Source organism: Salmo trutta, chromosome 37, assembly GCF_901001165.1.
Source record: "Salmo trutta chromosome 37, fSalTru1.1, whole genome shotgun sequence".
Taxonomy (NCBI): Eukaryota; Metazoa; Chordata; class Actinopteri; order Salmoniformes; family Salmonidae; genus Salmo; species Salmo trutta.
The window spans coordinates 6666383-6692995 of record NC_042993.1 but is presented as its reverse complement, the minus strand read 5'-3'; the positions used below and the strand labels follow the sequence as shown (position 1 = coordinate 6692995).

At 52.9% G+C, this 26613-nt stretch overlaps 2 protein-coding genes and 1 long non-coding RNA gene across 3 annotated transcripts in view; 1 reads left to right on the top strand and 2 right to left on the bottom strand.

Moving 5' to 3' along the window:
• LOC115176761 (sodium bicarbonate cotransporter 3) overlaps positions 1 to 26613 on the bottom strand; it is an 87274-nt gene that overhangs the window by 16064 nt on the left and 44597 nt on the right. The window contains exons 8-13 of the mRNA XM_029737037.1: positions 24591 to 24748; positions 24327 to 24414; positions 24049 to 24195; positions 23776 to 23876; positions 6993 to 7167; positions 6735 to 6868 (exon numbers count right to left, since the gene is read on the bottom strand). Of these exons, the coding sequence (XP_029592897.1) occupies positions 6735 to 6868; positions 6993 to 7167; positions 23776 to 23876; positions 24049 to 24195; positions 24327 to 24414; positions 24591 to 24748 (803 nt within the window). The remainder of the gene's footprint in view (positions 1 to 6734; positions 6869 to 6992; positions 7168 to 23775; positions 23877 to 24048; positions 24196 to 24326; positions 24415 to 24590; positions 24749 to 26613) is intronic.
• On the top strand, positions 313 to 1895 carry LOC115176762 (complement C1q-like protein 4). The gene is made up of 4 exons (XM_029737038.1): positions 313 to 539; positions 711 to 761; positions 922 to 1050; positions 1117 to 1895. Exons 1-4 carry the CDS (start codon positions 317 to 319, stop codon positions 1416 to 1418), a joined length of 705 nt encoding a protein of 234 aa, XP_029592898.1. The 5' UTR covers positions 313 to 316; the 3' UTR covers positions 1419 to 1895.
• Positions 1621 to 2067, bottom strand: LOC115176763 (uncharacterized). The gene is made up of 2 exons (XR_003872277.1): positions 1993 to 2067; positions 1621 to 1948 (listed from the first exon to the last, which is right to left on the bottom strand). It is a non-coding gene; the product is annotated as an uncharacterized LOC115176763 (long non-coding RNA).

Genomic DNA, 26613 nt, shown 5'->3' with positions numbered 1-26613 from the left:
TATGTCACAAAAAGGATACATAATTTCAAAAACTTATAGAAGTAGGAATCCTAAAACTGAATAAGACAACCCTAATCCTGAAAAGTCATTTTGGCCTGATTCAGCAATATTAGACCAGGTCACTACTTGAACCCTGACCAGGTACACAAGGTCTGGATTTCCAGACTGGGGGGGGACAGGACGGGGACATACACTATTTACCTTTTAGAAAAAGCAATCACTCAGGGAATTCCTGTTTGCTTGCAACATCTCCATGTGTGTGTATGACAGAGAGTGGGTGTTTGTGTCTCTATAAGAGCTCAGGAGAGTGTGGGCCATGTTACATTCTTCCTCTTGTCTCTGCGACCCTGTTGATCACACACAGAGGCGAGCGATAATGGCACCCTGCAGCCTTCCACTGCTGGCCCTGGCCTGCCTGTCTCTGTGGGTCACAGCTCAGCCCACCTGGGGGGACCAGGACATCCCCTCCATGTTCAGACAGATCATGGACACTGTGGCAGAGCTGAAGGCCAAGTCTGACCTAACAGCCAGCGTGCTCGGTAAGATGGACCTGTGAAACATTATGCTGTGACAATTTAGGTTGTGTGTGTGTGTGTGTGTGTGTAAGCCTGAATTGCCACTGTGTATGTGCAGTGGAAGAGAGAGTGGGGGTGTGTATAAAGATAGATGTTACTACAGTGAAAGTGACTGTGTATTCTCCTTGTTTCTAGCTATGAGAGAGAGAATGGAATCCATGGAGAAAGAGCTGCAGGCACTGAAAGGTGAGAAAGATGCATAATCTGTTGTGTGGAGTGTGGTAACTGATAAGAATGTGGTGAGGCTGCACACACGCAGATGCGTAGACAATTACATGACAACCACTGGTGTGTGATCTGGAATATTGATGTGTGTTGATAAATTAATGAAATGTGCATTCCACAGACATTCCTAAGGTGGCGTTCGCAGCATCACTGGGAGGCAATGGACTCCAAAAGGCAGGAGACTTTAACAAAAAGCTGGTCTACAGAGAGGTCTTGACAAATGTTGGTGGTGCATACAACGTGGAGACAGGTAACACACACACACTTTAACCCTCTCCTCATTCTTCCCCTGTTAAAAACAACCCTGTCCTCTCAGGTGAATTCACGGCTCCGGTTCGTGGAGTCTACTACATCCGGTTCACGGCCAACGCTCCTACAGACGTCACCTTGAGCTCCATGCTGTATAAGAACGGTGGCAAAGTCATTCTGGCCGCTCACGAGAGTCCGTCCGGCGAGGGCAGCGACACGGCGTCTAACGGAGCCACTCTGCTGCTGGAGGAGGGAGACAGTCTGCAAATGATGCTGTGGGCCAACACCCAGGTCTGGGACAACGCCAACCACCACAGCACCTTCAGCGGCTTCCTCCTCTTCCCCATGCCACAGCAGCTGAAGCAATAGGTCTACATCCCTCCTCTTCCCCATGACACAGCAACCAGAGACAGACCTACATCCCTCCTCTTCCCCATGACACAGCAACCAGAGACAGACCTACATCCCTCCTCTTCCCCATGACACAGCAACCAGAGACAGACCTACATCCCTCCTCTTCCCCATGACACAGCAACCAGAGACAGACCTACATCCCTCCTCTTCCCCATGACACAGCAACCAGAGACAGACCTACATCCCTCCTCTTCCCCATGACACAGCAACCAGAGACAGACCTACATCCCTCCTCTTCCCCATGACACAGCAACCAGAGACAGGCCTACATCCCTCCTCTTCCCCATGACACAGCAACCAGAGACAGGCCTACATCCCTCCTCTTCCCCATGACACAGCAACCAGAGACAGACCTACATCCCTCCTCTTCCCCATGACACAGCAACCAGAGACAGACCTACATCCCTCCTCTTCCCCATGACACAGCAACCAGAGACAGACCTACATCCCTCCTCTTCCCCATGACACAGCAACCAGAGACAGACCTACATCCCTCCTCTTCCCCATGACACAGCAACCATAGACAGACCTACATCCCTCATCTTCCCCAGAGACAGAGGTGTACATACACAGTAGCATTGTTTTCAACAGTTGTTAAATCATTGACTGAATTAAAAATAACATTGAGGTGAAAGTCTGCTTATTGCATCATTATAAATAAGAATTTGTTCTTAATTAACTGACTTGCCTAGTTAAATAAAGGTTAAATAAAATATTCTGTATATTAGACTGGGCGTTTAGCTTATACCTCTTACCTCCAGTGGGAACATCAGTTATTGTCCAGTAGATTAAAGATCATTTATCTTAACCCTTGACATGATCTTTTCTCCTTGAGTACTTGGGGCTAATACCATAATACACCACAACTTGATTACAGACGATGGTCCTCTTCTGTTTCAGTTGAGTGTAGGTGTCAGTCATCTCATTACCAGCAGATGGCGCTATAGTAACACCATTTCCAGATCTGGTTTACAGTAGTCTGGCCACCAGCCCTGTACCTTTACAATGTGAACAGGCTTTCAAGTTGTAAACCACCTTTAAATCTGATGTTCGTGCTGGGCTGTATAGGTTCCCATCATATCGCTCATCAAATCCTGTCAGATGAAGGAAGGAAAGGAGACAAGAGAAGGTGTTCTTAGGAGGGAAAGGAGACAAGAAAAGGAAAGGTGACAAGAGAAGGTGTTTGAGGATGGAAAGGAGACGAGAAAGAGGCAGGGTTCATATTCTGACACATGGAATTTCATGACTTTTCCATGACTTTTAACATTTCCATCAACCAACAATTGGCGGCGTCGCTATGTATGTATAAAAAAGACAGTCTCTGACCCCATATACAATCTCCTGTCATCAGTGCAATGGGGTAACACTGGGAGGCTGCTCTCTGATCCCATGTACCATCGCCTGTCGTTAAAACCTCTTAGGGATCCCTTACGGCTAGAATCCCATTACCGGGATCGATTTGACAACATCCGGTAAATTGCAGAGCGCGAAATTCAAAAATACTAAATTCGTAACATTAAACATTCATGAAGAGACAAGTGTCTTACATCATTTAAAAGCTTAACTTCTTATTAACCCAGCCTCTTTGTCAGATTTCAAAAAGGCTTTACGGTGAAAGCATACCATGCGATTATCTGAGGACAGCGCCCCGCATTCAAAAGCATGAAAAACATTTTCCAACCAAGCAGATGCATCACGAAAGTCAGAAATTGCAATAAAATATATTGCTTACCTTTGAAGATCATCTTTTTGCAATCCCAAAGGTCTCAGTTACACAACGAATGGTCGTTTTGTTCGATAAAGTCCTTTATATCCCAAAAATGTCTGTTTATTTGGCGCATTTGATTCAGAAATACACCTGTTCCAACTCGCCCAACATGCCTACAAAGGATCTAATAAGTTACCTGTAAACTTGGTCCAAACATTTCAAACAACGTTTCTAATCCAACCTCAGGTACCCTAATATGCAAATAATCGATACAATTTAAAGACGGAATAACCCGTTTTCAATACCGGAGAAAAACAATGAGGAGCGCACTCTCATTTACACGCACAAAAACACTAGAGTCCACCTGAGTGACACTTAGAAAGAATACTTCTTCATTAAAAAAAAACTAAAAAAAACATTGAACAATTTCTAAAGACTGTAGACATCTAGTGGAAGCCATAGGAACTGCAATCTGAGTCCTAATAATTAGGCTTTCCCATAGAAATGCATTGGAAAATCAAATCAGTTCTGTTATACTCACAGACATTATTCTAACAGTTTTAGAAACTTTAGAGAGTGTTTTCTATCAAATACTACCATGCATATCCTAGCTTCTAGGCCTGAGTAACAGGCAGTTTACTTTGGGCACCTCAGTCATCCAAACTTCCTAATACTGCCCCCTAGCCCTAAGAAGTTTTAAGCAAGGCACTTAACCCCCCCAACAAAGTAAACTCATCAAAAAAAGAAACGTCCCTTTTTCAGGACCCTGTCTTTCAAAGACAATTCGTAAAAATCCAAATAACTTTACAGATCTTCATTGTTAAGGGTTTAAACACTGTTTCCCATGCTTGTTCAATGAACCATAAACAATTAATGAACATGCGCCTGTGGAACGGTCGTTAAGACACTAACAGCTTACAGATGGTAGGCAATTAAGGTCACAGTTATGAAAACTTAGGACACTAAAGAGGCCGTTCTACTGACTCTGAAAAACAACAAAAGAAAGACGCCCAGGGTCCCTGCTCATCTGTGTGAACGTGCCTTAGGTATGCTGCAAGGAGGCATGAGGACTGCAGATGTGGCCAGGGCAATAAATTGCAATGTCCGTACTGTGAGACGCCTAAGACAGCGCTAGAGGGAGACAAGACAGACAGCTGATCGTCCTCGCAGTGGCAGACCACGTGTAACACCTGCACAGGATCGGTATTTCCGAACATCACACCTGCGGGACAGGTACAGGATGGCAACAACTGCCCGAGTTACACCAGGAACGCACAATCCCTCCATCAGTGCTCAGACTGTCCGCAATAGGCTGAGAGAGGCTGGACTGAGAGCTTGTAGGCCTGTTGTAAGGCAGGTCCTCACCAGACATCACCGGCAACAACGTCGCCTATGGGCACAAACCCACCGTTGCTGGACCAGAAAGGACTGGCAAAAAGTGCTCTTCACATGACGAGTCGCGGTTTTGTCTCACCAGGGGTGATGGTCGGGTTCGCGTTTATCGTCGAAGGAATGAGCGTTACACCGAGGCCTGTACTCTGGAGCGGGATTGATTTGGAGGTGGAGGGTCCGTCATGGTCTGGGGCGGTGTGTCACAGCATCATCGGACTGAGCTTGTTGTCATTGCAGGCAATTTCAACGCTGTGCGTTACAGGGAAGACATCCTCCTCCCTCATGTGGTACCCTTCCTGCAGGCTCATCCTGACATGACCCTCCAGCATGACAATGCCACTAGCCATACTGCTCGTTCTGTGCGTGATTTCCTGCAAGACAGGAATGTTCAGTGTTCTGCCATGGCCAGCGAAGAGCCCAGATCTCAATCCCATTGAGCACGTCTGGGACCTGTTGGATCGGAGGGTGAGGGCTAGGGCCATTCCCCCCAGAAATGTCTGGGAACTTGCAGGAGCCTTGGTGGAAGAGTGGGGTAACATCTCACAGCAAGAACTGGCAAATCTGGTGCAGCCCATGAGGAGGAGATGCACTGCAGTACTTAATGCAGCTGGGGGCCACACCAGATACTGACTGTTACTTTTGATTTTGACCCCCCCCCTTTGTTCATGGACACATTATTCAATTTCTGTTAGTCACATGTCTGTGGAACTTGTTCAGTTTATGTCTCAGTTGTTGAATCTTGTTATGTTCATACAAATATTTACATATGTTAAGTTTGCTGAAAATAAACGCAGTTGACAGTGAGAAGACATTTCTTTTTTTGCTGAGTTTAGAATACCCATTAGGAAACTGTATAAAACATGTGGTCAACCCTTAGGACAGGAGAGCCACTGGTAGTGCAGGCTTTTGATCAAGCCCTGCTCAAACACGTCAGAGCCAGTTTATCAAGGTCCAATGGAGCATTTTATTTCTAATGGTTTGTTAGAGGGGGACTGGAATAAAAGCCTGCACTCTCATTAGCTATCCTGGAGGATGGTTGACCTCCCTTGATGTAAAACATTGCAACATTACAACCAAATAAATGTTATGCCTTTTGTTAATTCAATATATCAAAAGATCAAATGGCAATGGTAGGCTACAAATATTTTATTCAGCTGTTTAGTCATATTTATCTTAGAAGTGTTTACTTTGCAGGCTGACTAGCATCTATTGAGTTGTAATGTTCCATACATTGGATGCCCAAATCAACAGGAAGTATTGCAGCCACATAATCTAAAAAAAAAAGGCTATATAGAATATTTTTTCCTAAAATGAATGTTCACTATTCACAAATAATTACTTTGATTCACATGATCCAATTCACCACGATTGAACCGAATCCCAACTAATACAATAGCAAAGTTAATTATTTATTTAGCCAAACTGGAATCATTTAAATGAATCATGATTTGTTCAAAAAAGTTAATTAACTTTGTATGGCCTTATTCGTGAGAATCGGTGAAAAGTTTTTGGGGAGATAACGAAAACATTCATACAGGCTAATAATAGCTAAACAGTTAACTAGAGGATAGAAGACATGTTTTGAATTGGCTCCCTAGTTAATTTGTTCTATCATATTTTATAGGCTAGGCCTACCTGCTGCTGTAACGTCCGACTGTCTCGCTCTTCTTGAGCAATGGCCCACTAGTCTAGCACTATGCAGATGATGCTCGCAAACACCAACATGCTAGTGTCATTCCGATCCTGGCTGATATGTAGATTTTTACTTGATTGATAAAATATTTCAAAACGGTACATTAAAAAAAATTACATTAACAGAATGCGTTTTGGGATTTTATCATTTTCCAAAACTTTTCCAGGCCTAGGATCCCGAGTGGCGCAGCGCTCAAAGGCACTGCATCTCAGTGCAAGAGGTGTCACTACAGACCCTGGTTCGATTCCATGCTGTATCACAACCAGCCGTGATTGGGAGTCCCACGGGCCGGCGCACAATTGGCCCAGCGTGGTCCCGGTTAGGGTTTGGCCGGGGTAGGCCATCATTGTAAATAAGAATTTGTTCTTAACTTACTTGCCTAGTTAAATAAAATTATTGGACTTTCATGACCATATGAACCCTGAGGAGGTGTTTGAGACAGTTGGGACACGGCTCCAGCAGTAGCCTGCACACTCACCTGCAGAATTTGAAGAGGATCTTCTCAAAGACCAGGACTGGTCCGGTGCTGCCCAGGATGGTGAGTGGCTGGCCCGCAAACATGGAGAAGGCCACGCCCGTCAGAGACGCCCCGAACAACGACTCGATCGCACTCTGGGTGTGAGTGAGAGTGAGATTAGGCAAAGACGGTGAGCAATTAAACATTTCTATCGCAAAGTCATCAATAACTGTAGACAAATACAGATATTTCCCATTAGTTTCTGGTGACATCACTCACGATGTTTCCCTTGGTGGCCTCACCCAGCAGGCCTCCGAAAGTGATGACAGGGGACATGCAGGCGCAGTAGAGGAACAGTACAGAGGCCAGGCACTGCAGGCTCAGAGCATCCCTAATATCGCTCCACAGGAACGGAGCTTTCCTCCTTAGATCCATCACCAGACCCCCAAAGATCCTGACAGAGGAGAGAGAGGGAGGGAGGGGGAGAGAGGGAAGACGTCAGAGAGCAGGGAAGCCAGTGAGGGAGTTTTAATAATAGTTTAATTGCTAGAGAGATGTGATATCATCTCTGCACCTTTAGTATTGGGGACAAATCTAAATCAGAGCCAACTCAAAAAACTGGACAGACTAAGTGTAGTAGGCAGTTGGAATATAGCCAGCAATGGAAACCGTGCCAGCTGAGGGGACATAAATAATTGTCACACAGACACGGCTCCTGTACAGGCCTCTTCAGGTCATGTTTCAGAGAGGGGTCAAGAACAGCATGTCCAAAGCCTACATAGACTCTTTAAAGTGATGTCACCCTTAACGCCATAGTTATCAACTATTTAACTTCTTCACTGAGCAGAATGTCATTACTCAACATTACACAGTAACTGCTGCGCAATAATATACAAGTCTACTTAGTAGTTCTCATGAAACAAGCACAATTGAAGACCAGTTAGTAAAAGTAAGGATTCAGAAAGAAATCTAGTATATTTCTGGTCTTTTTCATGAACTAGACATACACTATGGTGTGGTCTCAGTATTATTGGAGAGTGAACGGTCTGACTGTTTAACCCTGTTTCATGGCTAGCTCTGGCTTGATGTGTAGACGGTGTGAGTGGGGTGGTGGAGTACTGGTGTGTGGGGTGGTGGAGTACTGGTGTGTAGACGGTGTGTGTGGTGGTGGAGTACTGGTGTGTAGACGGTGTGTGTGGGGTGGTGGAGTACTGGTGTGTAGACGGTGTGTGTGTGGTGGTGGAGTACTGGTGTGTAGACGGTGTGTGTGTGGTGGTGGAGTACTGGTGTGTAGACGGTGTGTGTGGGGTGGTGGAGTACTGGTGTGTAGACGGTGTGTGTGTGGTGGTGGAGTACTGGTGTGTAGACGGTGTGTGTGTGGGGTGGTGGAGTACTGGTGTGTAGACGGTGTGTGTGTGTGGGGTGGTGGAGTACTGGTGTGTAGACGATGTGTGTGTGGGGTGGTGGAGTACTGGTGTGTGTGGGGTGGTGGAGTACTGGTGTGTAGACGGTGTGTGTGGGGGTGGTGGAGTACTGGTGTGTAGACGGTGTGTGTGGGGTGGTGGAGTACTGGTGTGTAGACGGTGTGTGTGGGGTGGTGGAGTACTGGTGTGTAGACGGTGGGTGGTGGAGTACTGGTGTGTAGACGGTGTGTGTGTGTGGGGTGGTGGAGTACTGGTGTGTAGACGGTGTGTGTGTGGTGGTGGAGTACTGGTGTGTAGACGGTGTGTGTGTGGGGTGGTGGAGTACTGGTGTGTAGACGGTGTGTGTGGGGGGTGGTGGAGTACTGGTGTGTAGACGGTGTGTGTGGGGGGTGGTGGAGTACTGGTGTGTAGACGGTGTGTGTGTGTGTGGGGTGGTGGAGTGCTGGTGTGTAGACGGTGTGTGTGTGGGGTGGTGGAGTACTTGTGTGTAGACGGTGTGTGTGTGGTGGTGGAGTACTGGTGTGTAGACGCTGTGTGTGTGTGGGGTGGTGGAGTACTGGTGTGTAGACGGTGTGTGGGGTGGTGTAGTACTGGTGCGTAGACGGTGTGTGTGGGGTGGTGGAGTACTGGTGTGTAGATGGTGTGTGTGTGTGGTGGTGGAGTACAGGTGTGTAGACGGTGTGTGTGGGGGGTGGTGGAGTACTGGTGTGTAGACGGTGTGTGTGTGGGGTGGTGGAGTACTGGTGTGTAGACGATGTGTGTGTGGGGTGGTGGAGTACTGGTGTGTGTGGGGTGGTGGAGTACTGGTGTGTAGACGGTGTGTGTGGGGTGGTGGAGTACTGGTGTGTAGACGGTGTGTGTGGGGTGGTGGAGTACTGGTGTGTAGACGGTGTGTGTGTGGGGTGGTGGAGTACTGGTGTGTAGATGGTGGGTGTGTGGGGTGGTGGAGTACTGGTGTGTGTGGGGTGGTGGAGTACTGGTGTGTAGACGGTGTGTGTGGGGTGGTGGTGGAGTACTGGTGTGTAGACGGTGGGTGTGTGTGTGGTGGTGGAGTACTGGTGTGTGGGGGGTGGTGGAGTACTGGTGTGTAGACGGTGGGTGTGTGTGGGGTGGTGGAGTACTGGTGTGTAGACGGTGTGTGTGGGGGGTGGTGGAGTACTGGTGCGTAGACAGTGTGTGTGGGGTGGTGGAGTACTGGTGTGTAGACGGTGTGTGCGTGGGGTGGTGGAGTACTGGTGTGTAGACGGTGTGTGTGTGGTGGTGGAGTACTGGTGTGTAGACGGTGTGTGTGTGTGGTGGTGGAGTACTGGTGTGTAGACGGTGGGTGTGGGGTGGTGGAATACTGGTGTGTAGACGGTATGTGTGTGTGGGATGGTGGAGTACTGGTGTGTAGACGGTGTGTGTGGGGTGGTGGAGTACTGGTGTGTGGACGGTGTGTGTGTGTGGGGTGGTGGAGTACTGGTGTGTAGACGGTGTGTGGGGTGGTGTAGTACTGGTGTGTAGACGGTGTGTAGACGGTGTGTGTGGGGTGGTGGAGTACTGGTGTGTAGATGGTGTGTGTGGGGTGGTGGAGTACTGGTGTGTAGACGGTGGGTGTGGGGGGGTGGAGTACTGGTGTGTAGACGGTGGGTGTGGGGTGGTGGAGTACTGGTGTGTGTGTGGGGTGGTGGAGTACTGGTGTGTGTGTGGGGTGGTGGAGTACTGGTGTGTAGACGGTGTGTGTGTGGTGGTGGAGTACTGGTGTGTAGACGGTGTGTGTGGGGTGGCGGAGTACTGGTGTGTAGACGGTATGGGTGGGGTGGTGGAGTACTGGTGTGTAGACGGTGTGTGTGGGGTGGCGGAGTACTGGTGTGTAGACGGTATGGGTGGGGTGGTGGAGTACTGGTGTGTAGACGATGTGGGTGGGGTGGTGGAGTACTGGTGTGTAGACGGTGTGGGTGGGGTGGTAGAGTACTGGTGTGTAGACGATGTGGGTGGGTGGTGGAGTACTGGTGTGTAGACGATGTGTGCGTGGGGTGGTGGAGTACTGGTGTGTAGACAGTGTGTGTGTGGGGTGGTGGAGTACTGGTATGTAGACGTGTGTGTGTGTGGTGGTGGAGTACTGGTGTGTAGACGGTGTGTGTGTGTGGTGGTGGAGTACTGGTGTGTAGACGGTTTGTGTGTGTGGTGGTGGAGTACTGGTGTGTAGACGGTGTGTGTGTGGGGTGGTGGAGTACTGGTGTGTAGACGGTGTGTGTGGGGTGGTGGAGTACTGGTGTGTAGACGGTGTGTGTGTGGGGTGGTGGAGTACTGGTGTGTAGACGGTGTGTGTGGGGTGGTGGAGTACTGGTGTGTAGACGGTGTGTGTGGGGTGGTGGAGTACTGGTGTGTAGACGGTGTGTGTGGGGTGGTGGAGTACTGGTGTGTAGACGGTGTGTGGGGTGGTGTAGTACTGGTGTGTAGACGGTGTGTAGACGGTGTGTGTGGGGTGGTGGAGTACTGGTGTGTAGACGGTGTGTGGGGTGGTGGAGTACTGGTGTGTAGACGGTGTGTGTGTGGTGGGGGAGTACTGGTGTGTAGAAGGTGTGTGTGTGGGGTGGTGGAGTACTGGTGTGTAGACGGTGTGTGTGAGGTGGTGGAGTACTGGTGTGTAGACGGTGTGTGTGGGGTGGTGGAGTACTGGTGTGTAGACGGTGTGTGTGTGTGTGGTGGTGGAGTACTGGTGTGTAGACGGTGTGTGTGTGTGGGGTGGTGGAGTACTGGTGTGTAGACGGTGTGTGTGGGGTGGTGGAGAACTGGTGTGTAGACGGTGTGTGTGTGGTGGTGGAGTACTGGTGTGTAGACGGTGTGTGTGGGGTGGCGGAGTACTGGTGTGTAGACGTGTGGGTGGGGTGGTGGAGTACTGGTGTGTAGACGATGTGGGTGGGGTGGTGGAGTACTGGTGTGTAGACGGTGTGGGTGGGGTGGTAGAGTACTGGTGTGTAGACGATGTGGGTGGGGTGGTGGAGTACTGGTGTGTAGACGGTGTGTGTGGGGTGGTGGAGTACTGGTGTGTAGACGGTGTGTGGGGTGGTGTAGTACTGGTGTGTAGACGGTGTGTAGACGGTGTGTGTGGGGTGGTGGAGTACTGGTGTGTAGACGGTGTGGGGGGTGGTGGAGTACTGGTGTGTAGACGGTGTGTGTGTGGTGGGGGAGTACTGGTGTGTAGAAGGTGTGTGTGTGGGGTGGTGGAGTACTGGTGTGTAGACGGTGTGTGTGAGGTGGTGGAGTACTGGTGTGTAGACGGTGTGTGTGGGGTGGTGGAGTACTGGTGTGTAGACGGTGTGTGTGTGTGTGGTGGTGGAGTACTGGTGTGTAGACGGTGTGTGTGTGTGGGGTGGTGGAGTACTGGTGTGTAGACGGTGTGTGTGTGTGGGGTGGTGGAGTACTGGTGTGTGGACGGTGTGTGTGGGGTGGTGGAGTACTGGTGTGTAGACGGTGTGTGTGGGGTGGTGGAGTACTGGTGTGTAGACGGTGTGTGTGGGGTGGTGGAGTACTGGTGTGTAGACGGTGTGTGTGGGGTGGTGGAGTACTGGTGTGTAGACGTGTGTGGTAGTGGGGGTGGTGGAGTACTGGTGTGTAGATGGTGTGTGTGGGGTGGTGGAGTACTGGTGTGTAGACGGTGTGTGTGTGTGGGGTGGTGGAGTACTGGTGTGTAGACGGTGTGTGTGTGTGGGGTGGTGGAGTACTGGTGTGTAGACGGTGTGTGTGTGTGGGGTGGTGGAGAACTGGTGTGTAGATGGTGTGTGTGGGGTGGTGGAGTACTGGTGTGTAGATGGTGTGTGTGGGGTGGTGGAGTACTGGTGTGTAGACGGTGTGTGTGGGGTGGTGGAGTACTGCTGTGTAAACGGTGTGTGTGGGGTGGTGGAGTACTGGTGTGTAGACGGTGGGTGTGTGGGGTGGTGGAGTACTGGTGTGTAGACGGTGTGTGTGGGGTGGTGGAGTACTGGTGTGTAGACGGTGTGTGTGGGGTGGTGGAGTACTGGTGTGTAGACGGTGTGTGTGTGGGGTGGTGGAGTACTGGTGTGTAGACGATGTGTGTGTGGGGTGGTGGAGTACTGGTGTGTAGACGGTGTGTGTGTGGGGGTGGTGGAGTACTGGTGTGTAGACGGTGTGTGTGTGGTGGGGGAGTACTGGTGTGTAGACGGTGTGTGTGTGGGGTGGAGGAGTACTGGTGTGTAGACGGTGTGTGTGGGGTGGTGGAGTACTGGTGTGTGTGGTGGTGGAGTACTGGTGTGTAGACGGTGTGTGCGTGTGGGGTGGTGGAGTACTGGTGTGTAGACGGTGTGTGCGTGTGGTGGTGGAGTACTGGTGTGTAGACGGTGTGTGCGTGTGGTGGTGGAGTACTGGTGTGTAGACGGTGTGTGTGGGGTGGTGGAGTACTGGTGTGTAGACGGTGTGTGTGCGTGGGGTGGTGGAGTACTGGTGTGTAGACGGTGTGTGTGCGTGGGGTGGTGGATTACTGGTGTGTAGACGGTGTGTGTGCGTGGGGTGGTGGATTACTGGTGTGTAGACGGTGTGTGTGGGGTGGTGGATTACTGGTGTGTAGACGGTGTGTGTGGGGTGGTGGAGTACTGGTGTGTAGATGGTGTGTGTGGGGTGGTGGAGTACTGGTGTGTAGACAATGTGTGCGTGGGGTGGTGGAGTACTGGTGTGTAGACGGTGTGTGTGGGGTGGTGGAGTACTGGTGTGTAGACGGTGTGTGTGTGTGGTGGTGGAGTACTGGTGTGTAGACGGTGTGTGGGTGTGGTGGTGGAGTACTGGTGTGTAGACGGTGTGTGTGTGGGGTGGTGGAGTACTGGTGTGTAGACGGTGTGTGTGGGGTGGTGGAGTACTGGTGTGTAGACGGTGTGTGTGGGGTGGTGGAGTACTGTGTGTAGACGGTGTGTGTGTGTGGCGTGGTGGAGTACTGGTGTGTAGACGGTGTGTGTGTGTGTGGGGTGGTGGAGTACTGGTGTGTAAACGGTGTGTGTGTGTGGGGTGGTGGAGTACTGGTGTGTAGACGGTGTGTGTGGGGTGGTGGAGTACTGGTGTGTAGACGGTGTGTGTGTGTGGGGTGGTGGAGTACTGGTGTGTAGATGGTGGGTGTGTGGGGTGGTGGAGTACTGGTGTGTGTGGGGTGGTGGAGTACTGGTGTGTAGACGGTGTGTGTGGGGTGGTGGTGGAGTACTGGTGTGTAGACGGTGGGTGTGTGTGTGGTGGTGGAGTACTGGTGTGTGGGGGGTGGTGGAGTACTGGTGTGTAGACGGTGGGTGTGTGTGGGGTGGTGGAGTACTGGTGTGTAGACGGTGTGTGTGGGGGGTGGTGGAGTACTGGTGCGTAGACAGTGTGTGTGGGGTGGTGGAGTACTGGTGTGTAGACGGTGTGTGCGTGGGGTGGTGGAGTACTGGTGTGTAGACGGTGTGTGTGTGTGGTGGTGGAGTACTGGTGTGTAGACGGTGTGTGTGTCTGGTGGTGGAGTACTGGTGTGTAGACGGTGGGTGTGGGGTGGTGGAATACTGGTGTGTAGACGGTATGTGTGTGTGGGATGGTGGAGTACTGGTGTGTAGACGGTGTGTGTGGGGTGGTGGAGTACTGGTGTGTGGACGGTGGAGTACTGGTGTGTAGACGGTGTGTGGGGTGGGTGTAGTACTGGTGTGTAGACGGTGTGTGTGGGGTGGTGGAGTACTGGTGTGTAGACGGTGGGTGTGGGGGGGTGGAGTACTGGTGTGTAGACGGTGGGTGTGGGGTGGTGGAGTACTGGTGTGTGTGTGGGGTGGTGGAGTACTGGTGTGTGTGTGGGGTGGTGGAGTACTGGTGTGTAGACGGTGTGTGTGTGGTGGTGGAGTACTGGTGTGTAGACGGTGTGTGTGGGGTGGCGGAGTACTGGTGTGTAGACGGTGTGGGTTGGGTGGTGGAGTACTGGTGTGTAGACGATGTGGGTGGGGTGGTGGAGTACTGGTGTGTAGACGGTGTTGGTGGGGTGGTAGAGTACTGGTGTGTAGACGATGTGGGTGGGGTGGTGGAGTACTGGTGTGTAGACGATGTGTGCGTGGGGTGGTGGAGTACTGGTGTGTAGACAGTGTGTGTGTGGGGTGGTGGAGTACTGGTATGTAGACGTGTGTGTGTGTGTGGTGGTGGAGTACTGGTGTGTAGACGGTGTGTGTGTGTGGTGGTGGAGTACTGGTGTGTAGACGTGTGTGTGTGTGTGGTGGTGGAGTACTGGTGTGTAGACGGTGTGTGTGTGGGGTGGTGGAGTACTGGTGTGTAGACGGTGTGTGTGTGGGGTGGTGGAGTACTGGTGTGTAGACGGTGTGTGTGTGGGGTGGTGGAGTACTGGTGTGTAGACGGTGTGTGTGTGGGGTGGTGGAGTACTGGTGTGTAGACGGTGTGTGTGTGGGGTGGTGGAGTACTGGTGTGTAGACGGTGTGTGTGTGGTGTGGTGGAGTACTGGTGTGTAGACGGTGTGTGTGGGGTGGTGGAGTACTGGTGTGTAGACGGTGTGTGTGGGGTGGTGGAGTACTGGTGTGTAGACGGTGTGTGGGGTGGTGTAGTACTGGTGTGTAGACGGTGTGTAGACGGTGTGTGTGGGGTGGTGGAGTACTGGTGTGTAGACGGTGTGTGGGGTGGTGGAGTACTGGGTGTGTAGACGGTGTGTGTGTGGTGGGGGAGTACTGGTGTGTAGAAGGTGTGTGTGTGGGGTGGTGGAGTACTGGTGTGTAGACGGTGTGTGTGAGGTGGTGGAGTACTGGTGTGTAGACGGTGTGTGTGGGGTGGTGGAGTACTGGTGTGTAGACGGTGTGTGTGTGTGTGGTGGTGGAGTACTGGTGTGTAGACGGTGTGTGTGTGTGGGGTGGTGGAGTACTGGTGTGTAGACGGTGTGTGTGGGGGTGGTGGAGTACTGGTGTGTAGACGGTGTGGTGTGGGGTGGTGGAGTACTGGTGTGTAGACGGTGTGTGTGTGGGGTGGTGGAGTACTGGTGTGTAGACGGTGTGTGTGTGGGGTGGTGGAGTACTGGTGTGTAGACGGTGTGTGTGTGGGTTGGTGGAGTACTGGTGTGTAGACGGTGTGTGTGGGGTGGGGGAGTACTGGTGTGTAGACGGTGTGTGTGGGGTGGTGGAGTACTGGTGTGTAGACGGTGTGTGTGTGGGGTGGTGGAGTACTGGTGTGTAGACGGTGTGGCAGATTACTGGTGTGTAGACGGTGTGTGTGGGGTGGTGGAGTACTGGTGTGTAGACGGTGTGTGTGGGGTGGTGGAGTACTGGTGTGTAGACGGTGTGTGTGTGGGGTGGTGGAGTACTGGTGTGTAGACGGTGTGTGTGAGGTGGTGGAGTACTGGTGTGTAGACGGTGTGTGTGAGGTGGTGGAGTACTGGTGTGTAGACGGTGTGTGTGTGTGTGTGGTGGTGGAGTACTGGTGTGTAGACGGTGGTGTGTGTGTGGGGTGGTGGAGTACTGGTGTGTAGACGGTGTGTGTGGGGTGGTGGAGTACTGGTGTGTAGACGGTGTGTGTGTGTGGTGGTGGAGTACTGGTGTGTAGACGTGTGTGTGTGTGGTGGTGGAGTACTGGTGTGGTAGACGTGTGTGGGTGTGGGGGTGGAGTACTGGTGTGTAGACGGTGTGTGTGTGGGGTGGTGGAGTACTGGTGTGTAGACGGTGTGTGTGGGGTGGTGGAGTACTGGTGTGTAGACGGTGTGTGTGGGGGTGGTGGAGTACTGTGTGTAGACGGTGTGTGTGTGTGGGGTGGTGGAGTACTGGTATGTAGACGTGTGTGTGTGTGTGGTGGTGGAGTACTGGTGTGTAGACGGTGTGTGTGTGTGGTGGTGGAGTACTGGTGTGTAGACGGTGTGTGTGTGTGGTGGTGGAGTACTGGTGTGTAGACGGTGTGTGTGTGGGGTGGTGGAGTACTGGTGTGTAGACGGTGTGTGTGTGGGGTGGTGGAGTACTGGTGTGTAGACGGTGTGTGTGTGGGGTGGTGGAGTACTGGTGTGTAGACGGTGTGTGTGTGGGGTGGTGGAGTACTGGTGTGTAGACGGTGGTGTGTGGTGGGGTGGTGGAGTACTGGTGTGTAGACGGTGTGTGTGTGGTGTGGTGGAGTACTGGTGTGTAGACGGTGTTGTGTGGGGTGGTGAGTACTGGTGTGTAGACGGTGTGTGTGGGGGTGGTGAGTACTGGGTGTGTAGACGGTGTGTGGGTGGTGTAGTACTGGTGTGTAGACGTGTGTAGACGTGTGTGTGTGGGGTGGTGGAGTACTGGTGTGTAGACGGTGTGTGGGGTGGTGGAGTACTGGTGTGTAGACGGTGTGTGTGTGGGGGTACTGGTGTGTATGTGTGTGTGGGGTGGTGGAGTACTGGTGTGTAGACGTGTGTGTGAGGTGGTGGAGTACTGGTGTGTAGACGGTGTGTGTGGGTGGTGGCGTACTGGTGTGTATACGGTGTGTGTGTGTGGTGGGGAGTCTGGTGTGTAGACGGTGTGTGTGTTGGGGTGGTGGAGTACTGGTGTGTACGGTGTGTGTGGGGTGGTGGAGTACTGGTGTGTAGACGTGTGTGTGGGGTGGTGGAGTACTGGTGTGTAGACGTGTGTGTGTGGGGTGGTGGAGTACTGGTGTGTAGACGGTGTGTGTGTGGGTGGTGGAGTACTGGTGTGTAGACGGTGTGTGTGTGGTGGTGGAGTACTGGGTGTAGACGGTGTGTGGGGTGGGGGAGTACTGGTGTGTAGACGGTGTGTGTGGGGTGGTGGAGTACTGGTGTGTAGACGGTGTGTGTGTGGGGTGGTGGAGTACTGGTGTGTAGACGGTGTGGCAGATTACTGGTGTGTAGACGGTGTGTGGGGGGTGGAGTACTGGTGTGTAGACGTGTGTGTGGTGGTGGTACTGGTGTGTAGACGGTGTGTGTGTGGGTGGTGGAGTACTGGTGTGTAGACGGTGTGTGTGGGAGGGGTGGAGTACTGGTGTGTAGACGTGTGTGTGAGGTGGTGGAGTACTGGTGTGTAGACGGTGTGTGTGTGTGTGTGGTGGTGGAGTACTGGTGTGTAGACGGGTGTGTGTGTGGGGTGGTGGAGTACTGGTGTGTAGACGGTGTGTGTGGGGTGGTGGAGTACTGGTGTGTAGACGGTGGTGTGTGTGTGGTGGTGGAGTACTGGTGTGTAGACGGTGTGTGTGTGTGGTGGTGGAGTACTGGTGTGTAGACGGTGTGTGGGTGTGGTGGTGGAGTACTGGTGTGTAGACGGTGTGTGTGTGGGGTGGTGGAGTACTGGTGTGTAGACGGTGTGTGTGGGGTGGTGGAGTACTGGTGTGTAGACGGTGTGTGTGGGGTGGTGGAGTACTGTGTGTAGACGGTGTGTGTGTGTGGGGTGGTGGAGTACTGGTGTGTAAACGGTGTGTGTGTGTGGGGTGGTGGAGTACTGGTGTGTAGACGGTGTGTGTGGGGTGGTGGAGTACTGGTGTGTAGACGGTGTGTGTGTGTGGGGGTGGTGGAGTACTGGTGTGTAGATGGTGGGTGTGTGGGGTGGTGGAGTACTGGTGTGTGTGGGGTGGTGGAGTACTGGTGTGTAGACGGTGTGTGTGGGGTGGTGGTGGAGTACTGGTGTGTAGACGGTGGGTGGTGTGTGTGGTGGTGGAGTACTGGTGTGTGGGGGGTGGTGGAGTACTGGTGTGTAGACGGTGGGTGTGTGTGGGGTGGTGGAGTACTGGTGTGTAGACGGTGTGTGGGGTGGTGTAGTACTGGTGTGTAGACGGTGTGTAGACGGTGTGTGTGGGGTGGTGGAGTACTGGTGTGTAGACGGTGTGTGGGGTGGTGGAGTACTGGTGTGTAGACGGTGTGTGTGTGGTGGGGGAGTACTGGTGTGTAGAAGGGTGTGTGTGTGGGGTGGTGGAGTACTGGTTGTGTAGACGGTGTGTGTGAGGTGGTGGAGTACTGGTGTGTAGACGGTTGTGTGTGGGGTGGTGGAGTACTGGTGTGTAGACGGTGGTGTGTGTGTGGTGGTGGAGTACTGGTGTGTAGACGGTGTGTGTGTGTGGGGTGGTGGAGTACTGGTGTGTAGACGGTGTGTGTGGGGTGGTGGAGTACTGGTGTGTAGACGGTGTGTGTGGGGTGGTGGAGTACTGGTGTGTAGACGGTGTGTGTGTGGGGTGGTGGAGTACTGGTGTGTAGACGGTGTGTGTGGGGTGGTGGAGTACTGGTGTGTAGACGGTGTGGCAGATTACTGGTGTGTAGACGGTGTGTGTGGGGTGGTGCAGTACTGGTGTGTAGACGGTGTGTGTGGGGTGGTGGAGTACTGGTGTGTAGACGGTGTGTGTGTGGGGTGGTGGAGTACTGGTGTGTAGACGGTGTGTGTGAGGTGGTGGAGTACTGGTGTGTAGACGGTGTGTGTGAGGTGGTGGAGTACTGGTGTGTAGACGGTGTGTGTGTGTGTGTGGTGGTGGAGTACTGGTGTGTAGACGGTGTGTGTGTGTGGGGTGGTGGAGTACTGGTGTGTAGACGGGGTGTGTGGGGTGGTGGAATACTGGTGTGTAGACGGTGTGTGTGTGGGTGGTGGAGTACTGGTGTGTAGACGGTGTGTGTGTGGGGTGGTGGAGCACTGGTGTGTAGACGGTGTGTGTGTGTGTGGTGGTGGAGTACTGGTGTGTAGACGGTGTGTGTGTGGTGGTGGAGTACTGGTGTGTAGACGGTGGGTGTGGGGTGGTGGAATACTGGTGTGTAGACGGTGTGTGTGTGTGGGATGGTGGAGTACTGGTGTGTAGACGGTGTGTTTGGGGTGGTGGAGTACTGGTGTGTGGACGGTGTGTGTGGGTGGAACTGGTGTGTAGGTGTGTGGGGTGGTGGAGTACTGGTGTGTAGACGGTGTGTGTGGGGTGGTGGAGTACTGGTGTGTAGACGGTGTGTGTGGGGTGGTGGAGTACTGGTGTGTAGACGTGTGTGTGTGGGGTGGTGGAGTACTGGTGTGTAGACGGTGTGTGTGTGGGGTGGTGGAGTACTGGTGTGTAGACGGTGGTGTGTGGGGTGGTGGAGTACTGGTGTGTAGACGGTGTGGTGTGGGGTGGTGGAGTACTGGTGTGTAGACGGTGTGTGTGTGTGGGTGGTGGAGTACTGGTGTGTAGACGGTGTGTGGTGTGGGTGGTGGAGTACTGGTGTGTAGACGGTGTGTGTGTGTGGGTGGTGGAGTACTGGTGTGTAGACGGTGTGTGTGTGTGGGGTGGTGGAGTACTGGTGTGTAGATGGTGTGTGTGGGGTGGTGGAGTACTGGTGTGTAGATGGTGTGTGTGGGGTGGTGGAGTACTGGTGTGTAGATGGTGTGTGTGGGGTGGTGGAGTACTGGTGTGTAGACGGTGTGTGTGGGGTGGTGGAATACTGGTGTGTAGACGGTGTGTGTGTGGGGTGGTGGAGCACTGGTGTGTAGACGGTGTGTGTGTGTGGTGGTGGAGTACTGGTGTGTAGACGGTGTGTGTGTGGTGGTGGAGTACTGGTGTGTAGACGGTGGGTGTGGGGTGGTGGAATACTGGTGTGTAGACGGTGTGTGTGTGTGTGGGATGGTGGAGTACTGGTGTGTAGACGGTGTGTTTGGGGTGGTGGAGTACTGGTGTGTGGACGGTGTGTGTGGGGTGGTGGAGTACTGGTGTGTAGACGGTGTGTGGTGGGGTGGTGGAGTACTGGTGTGTAGACGGTGTGTGTGGGGTGGTGGAGTACTGGTGTGTAGACGGTGTGTGTGGGGTGGGGGAGTACTGGTGTGTAGACGGTGTGTGTGGGGTGGTGGAGTACTGGTGTGTAGACGGTGTGTGTGTGGGGTGGTGGAGTACTGGTGTGTAGATGGTGTGTGTGGGGTGGTGGAGTACTGGTGTGTAGACGGTGTGTGTGGGGTGGGGTGGTGGAGTACTGGTGTGTAGACGGTGTGTGTGTGTGGGGTGGTGGAGTACTGGGTGTGGTAGACGGTGTGTGTGTGTGGGGGTGGTGGAGTACTGGTGTGTAGATGGTGTGTGTGGGTGGTGGAGTACTGGTGTGTAGATGGTGTGTGTGGGGTGGTGGAGTACTGGTGTGTAGATGGTGTGTGTGGGGTGGTGGAGTACTGGTGTGTAGACGGTGTGTGTGGGGTGGTGGAGTACTGGTGTGTAGACGGTGTGTGGGGTGGTGTAGTACTGGTGTGGAGTACTGGTGTGTAGATGGTGTGTGTGGGGTGGTGGAGTACTGGTGTGTAGACGGTGGGTGTGGGGGGTGGTGGAGTACTGGTGTGTAGACGGTGGGTGTGGGGTGGTGGAGTACTGGTGTGTGTGTGTGTGGGGTGGTGGAGTACTGGTGTGTAGACGGTGTGTGTGTGGTGGTGGAGTACTGGTGTGTAGACGGTGTGTGTGGGGTGGTGGAGTACTGGTGTGTAGACGGTGTGTGTGGGGTGGTGGAGTACTGGTGTGTAGACGATGTGTGCGTGGGGTGGTGGAGTACTGGTGTGTAGACGATGTGTGCGTGGGGTGGTGGAGTACTGGTGTGTAGACGATGTGTGCGTGGGGTGGTGGAGTACTGGTGTGTAGACGGTGTGTGCGTGGGGTGGTGGAGTACTGGTGTGTAGACGGTGTGTGTGGGGTGGTGGAGTACTGGTATGTAGACGGTGTGTGTGTGTGGTGGTGGAGTACTGGTGTGTAGACGGTGTGTGTGGGGTGGTGGAGTACTGCTGTGTAAACGGTGTGTGTGGGGTGGTGGAGTACTGGTGTGTAGACGGTGGGTGTGTGGGGTGGTGGAGTACTGGTGTGTAGACGGTGTGTGTGGGGTGGTGGAGTACTGGTGTGTAGACGGTGTGTGTGGGGTGGTGGAGTACTGGTGTGTAGACGGTGTGTGTGGGGTGGTGGAGTACTGGTGTGTAGACGGTGTGTGTGTGGGGTGGTGGAGTACTGGTGTGTAGACGATGTGTGTGTGTGGGGTGGTGGAGTACTGGTGTGTAGACGGTGTGTGTGGGGTGGTGGAGTACTGGTGTGTAGACGGTGTGTGTGTGGTGGGGGAGTACTGGTGTGTAGACGGTGTGTGTGTGGGGTGGAGGAGTACTGGTGTGTAGACGGTGTGTGTGTGGGGTGGAGGCGTACTGGTGTGTAGACGGTGTGTGTGGGGTGGTGGAGTACTGGTGTGTGTGTGGTGGTGGAGTACTGGTGTGTAGACGGTGTGTGTGCGTGGGGTGGTGGATTACTGGTGTGTAGACGGTGTGTGTGCGTGGGGTGGTGGATTACTGGTGTGTAGACGGTGTGTGTGGGGTGGTGGATTACTGGTGTGTAGACGGTGTGTGTGGGGTGGTGGAGTACTGGTGTGTAGACAGTGTGTGTGCGTGGGGTGGTGGATTACTGGTGTGTAGACGGTGTGTGTGGGGTGGTGGATTACTGGTGTGTAGACGGTGTGTGTGGGGTGGTGGATTACTGGTGTGTAGACGGTGTGTGTGGGGTGGTGGAGTACTGGTGTGTAGATGGTGTGTGTGGGGTGGTGGAGTACTGGTGTGTAGACGATGTGTGCGTGGGGTGGTGGAGTACTGGTGTGTAGACGGTGTGTGTGGGGTGGTGGAGTACTGGTGTGTAGACTGTGTGTGTGTGTGTGGTGGAGTACTGGTGTGTAGACGGTGTGTGTGTGTGGTGGTGGAGTACTGGTGTGTAGACGGTGTGTGTGGGGTGGTGGAGTACTGGTGTGTAGGCGGTGTGTGTGTGTGGTGGTGGAGTACTGGTGTGTAGACGGTGTGTGTGTGTGGTGGTGGAGTACTGGTGTGTAGACGGTGTGTGTGTGGGGTGGTGGAGTACTGGTGTGTAGACGGTGTGTGTGGGGTGGTGGAGTACTGGTGTGTAGACGGTGTGTGTGTGGGGTGGTGGAGTACTGGTGTGTAGACGGTGGGTGTGGGGTGGTGGAGTACTGGTGTGTAGACGTGTGTGTGAGGTGGTGGAGTACTGGTGTGTAGACGGTGTGTGTGGGGTGGTGGAGTACTGGTGTGTAGACGGTGTGTGTGTGGGGTGGTGGAGTACTGGTGTGTAGATGGTGTGTGTGGGGTGGTGGAGTACTGTGTGTAGACGGTGTGTGTGTGTGGGGTGGTGGAGTACTGGTGTGTAGACGGTGTGTGTGTGTGGGGTGGTGGAGTACTGGTGTGTAGACGGTGTGTGTGTGTGGGGTGGTGGAGTACTGGTGTGTAGACGGTGTGTGTGTGTGGGGTGGTGGAGTACTGGTGTGTAGACGGTGTGTGTGTGTGTGGGGTGGTGGAGTACTGGTGTGTAGACGGTGTGTGTGGGGGTGGTGGAGTACTGGTGTGTAGACGGTGTGTGTGGGGTGGTGGAGTACTGGTGTGTAGACGGTGTGTGTGGGGTGGTGGAGTACTGGTGTGTAGACGATGTGTGTGTGTGGGGTGGTGGAGTACTGGTGTGTAGACGGTGTGTGTGGGGTGGTGGAGTACAGGTGTGTAGACGGTGTGTGGGGTGGTGGAGTACTGGTGTGTAGACGGTGTGTTTGGGGTGGTGGAGTACTGGTGTGTAGACGGTGTGTGTGGGGTGGTGGAGTACTGGTGTGTAGACGGTGTGTGTGTGGGGTGGTGGAGTACTGGTGTGTAGACGGTGTGTTTGGGGTGGCGGATTACTGGTGTGTAGACGGTGTGTGTGGGGTGGTGGAGTACTGGTGTGTAGACGGTGTGTGTGTGGGGTGGTGGAGTACTGGTGTGTAGACGGTGGGTGTGGGGTGGTGGAGTACTGGTGTGTAGACGGTGTGTGTGAGGTGGTGGAGTACTGGTGTGTAGACGGTGTGTGTGGGGTGGTGGAGTACTGGTGTTTAGACGGTGTGTGTGTGGGGTGGTGGAGTACTGGTGTGTAGATGGTGTGTGTGGGGTGGTGGAGTACTGTGTGTAGACGGTGTGTGTGTGTGGCGTGGTGGAGTACTGGTGTGTAGACGGTGTGTGTGTGTGGGGTGGTGGAGTACTGGTGTGTAGACGGTGTGTGTGGGGTGGTGGAGTACTGGTGTGTAGACGGTGTGTGTGGGGTGGTGGAGTACTGGTGTGTAGACGGTGTGTGTGGGGTGGTGGAGTACTGGTGTGTAGACGGTGTGTGTGGGGTGGTGGAGTACTGGTGTGTAGACGGTGTGTGTGGGGTGGTGGAGTACTGGTGTGTAGACGGTGTGTGTGGGGTGGTGGAGTACTGGTGTGTAGACGGTGTGTGTGTGGGGGTGGTGGAGTACTGGTGTGTAGACGGTGTGTGTGGGGTGGTGGAGTACTGGTGTGTAGACGGTGTGGTGTGGGGGTGGTGGAGTACTGGTGTGTAGACGGTGTGTGTGGGGTGGTGGAGTACTGGTGTGTAGACGGTGTGTGTGGGGTGGTGGAGTACTGGTGTGTAGACGGTGTGTGTGGGGTGGTGCAGTACTGGTGTGTAGACGGTGTGTGTGGGTGGTGGAGTACTGGTGTGTAGACGGTGTGTGTGGGGTGGTGGAGTACTGGTGAAGTGCTGCTAGATGAAAGGCTGCATTAGACCTCTTCAGCTTCTACATCAGACACATGAAAGACTTTCCAGACCTCTAGTGAACAGCTCTCTTCATGTTTATCATGCTTTTATAATGAGCTGCCAAGGTGACCACTCATTCTGGCAGCTCCTTTTCATCAAAAGGGATTAAAGAAAACCCATTGTGTGTGTTTGTGTGTGAGAGAGAGACCCACCTCCCTGTCCTCTGTAGCTCTGGTCCTGCTTGGTGCTGGTCTTCCTTGAAGGACTCATTATGGGCAGAGCCGTTGGGCAATGAGGGCATCTTCCTCTTGTCCTGTGTAGAGAGAAAAGCCCCCCACAGGCCAGGTTACTGCACAGCCCTCAACATTCTAACCATCCGTACTGTACACACACTGTGTCCACAGCGGTTCTCTTACAATATTACCCATCAGCATGTCTCACACGTTCAATAGCAGCCAACCAACATCTTCGTCCAGATCCCTCACCTGAGACGGGACACTCTTGGGGGGCTCGATTCGTATCGTAGGGTCCCACTCTCCTGGGGGTAGGACGGTCACCTGGTCCAGAAACTCATCTATCCCCGACAGCAGATCGTTCCGGTCTTTGGCCTTGTACGCTACATCATGGAAGACCTGGCACAGGACGACAACAGCAGTCTCTCAAACGACATGTCACTGCTTCTGACGCCACAGCATGGGACCAATCGGTGATTGGCCAAGGTTGAAATTAGACCAATCCAGAGCTGTGTTGTAGTGCTCCTCACCTCGTCTGTCATCAGCGTGGCGATGGAGCGGCCGATCTCGTGGTACTGAGGACCCTTCCCAAACGGACCCAGCAGCAGGAACAGGAACCTGAGCAATAGGAGAGCAGGATAGAATCAGAGTCCATCCAAGCACACACCACCACACACCCACTCCCCTCAACACACAATATATTTTTCCAAAATTGTTGTCTATTGCCATAACTCCAGTCAAAATAACTAAATGCCTGTCATACGATTCAGATAAGTGTATGTACACACTGTTACCTGGTGGGTACGGGCACCTCAGTGAGACCAGTGAGCAGCACGGCGGGGGACAGCCTGATGAAGGCTATGATTGGTCGCTCCAGGAATTCCACCTCTCCCACCAGCACGTTGGAAGCCTCCGCCCCCGGAGGGATCTTCTTCATGAAGTTCATGTCCACCTGGGAGGTTGAAGGTCACAGGGTTAAACAGGAAGAATACCTGCTTGGCTGTTCCTGAAGTTCAATTGTATTGGCCATGCAGGGTTCATACACATTTAGACAGATTGAATTTCAGGACTTTAAACCATAAATGTGGTATCAACACTTGGAGGCTGCCCTCTGATCCCATGTAGTCTACCATCTCCTGTCGTTGTGAAAGGCACTTAACCCCCCACAAAGTAGAATCCCTGTTAGGCAACTGTATAAACACATGTGGTCAACCCTCAGTCTGGAGAGCTGATGGGTGTGCAGGCTTTTGATACAGCCCTGTTCAAACACGTTGCAGTCAGTTTATCAAGGTCCGGTTGAGCAGCTCATTTCTAAAATATATGTTTTATTAGAGGACTAAAATAATACATGGAATAAAAGCCTTCACTCATTAGCTCTCCTGGAGGATGGTTGACCTCCCTTGATGTAAAACATATTTGGTGGAAATGTTGCTATGGCTTTATCCAATAATTTGCTCATTCAATATATCAAAGATCATATAGGGGAAACGCATAGAGGAAACACTTAACAGTTAACAAGAGAGAGAGAGAACTAGCCAGGCTACATGATTTGAATTGGCTACCTAATCAGTCTGTTCTCTATCATATTTTATAGGCCTTGAGCAATTGCCCACTGGTACACATGCAGGTAATGACACACAGATGCACTGAGGTGTCATATTCCGATCCTGGCTGATTTTTATGTGATTGGTAAAAAATATGTGCCCAAATAAAATACAAAAAAAAGTATTATTTTCAGACTTGATCATTTTCTAAAAAACTTTTCCAAGACTGGAAAACATTGTAAAATTCCAGGACATTTCCAAGATTTCAGGCCGTACCAACCATACATTATGTGTTTGCCAAATTTCTACAAAATTCTCAACAGTTATAAACTGTGGAAAAATATAAGATGTGTGTTTTGGTAACATGGTCAGTTACTGAGGATGTGTGTATAGACGGGTAGTTTGGGAGTTGGACTACCCCCCCCAAAATAACCAGCGCATGTACACCATTAATCACATGTACCGGGCAAGTAGCCTGCGGATCAGGAGTTAAGGAGACGGGGTACCTTATCCTACACCGTGGACGCTACCCACAAACTACCCCTACACCGTGGACGCTACCCACTAACTACCCCTACACCGTGGACGCTACCCACAAACTACCCCTACACCGTGGACGCTACCCACTAACTACCCCTACACCGTGGACGCTACCCACTAACTACCCCTACACCGTGGACGCTACCCACTAACTACCCCTACACCGTGGACGCTACCCACTAACTACCCCTACACCGTGGACGCTACCCACTAACTACCCCTACACCGTGGACGCTACCCACAAACTACCCCTACACCGTGGACGCTACCCACTAACTACCCCTACACCGTGGACGCTACCCACAAACTACCCCTACACCGTGGACGCTACCCACAAACTACCCCTACACCGTGGACGCTACCCACTAACTACCCCTACACCGTGGACGCTACCCACTAACTACCCCTACACCGTGGACGCTACCCACAAACTACCCCTACACCATGGACGCTACCCACAAACTACCCCTACACCGTGGACGCTACCCAGTACCCCTACACCGTGGACGCTACCCACTACTCCGTGGACCCTACCCACTACCCCTACACCGTCGACGCTACCCCCTACACCGTGGACGCTACCCACTACCCCTACACCGTGGACCCTACCCACTACCCCTACACCGTGGACGCTACCCACAAACTACCCCTACACCGTGGACGCTACCCACTACCCCTACCCCGTGGACCCTACCCACAACCCCTACACCGTGGACCCTACCCACAACCCCTA

Bases quoted from the DNA above. Each gene is read 5' to 3' on its own strand.
- LOC115176762 (XM_029737038.1), top strand. From the start codon at position 317: ATGTTACATTCTTCCTCTTGTCTCTGCGACCCTGTTGATCACACACAG. The intron at 540-710 runs GTAAGATGGACC...CCTTGTTTCTAG, and splicing joins CCTAACAGCCAGCGTGCTCG to CTATGAGAGAGAGAATGGAA. The intron at 762-921 runs GTGAGAAAGATG...TGCATTCCACAG, and splicing joins AGAGCTGCAGGCACTGAAAG to ACATTCCTAAGGTGGCGTTC.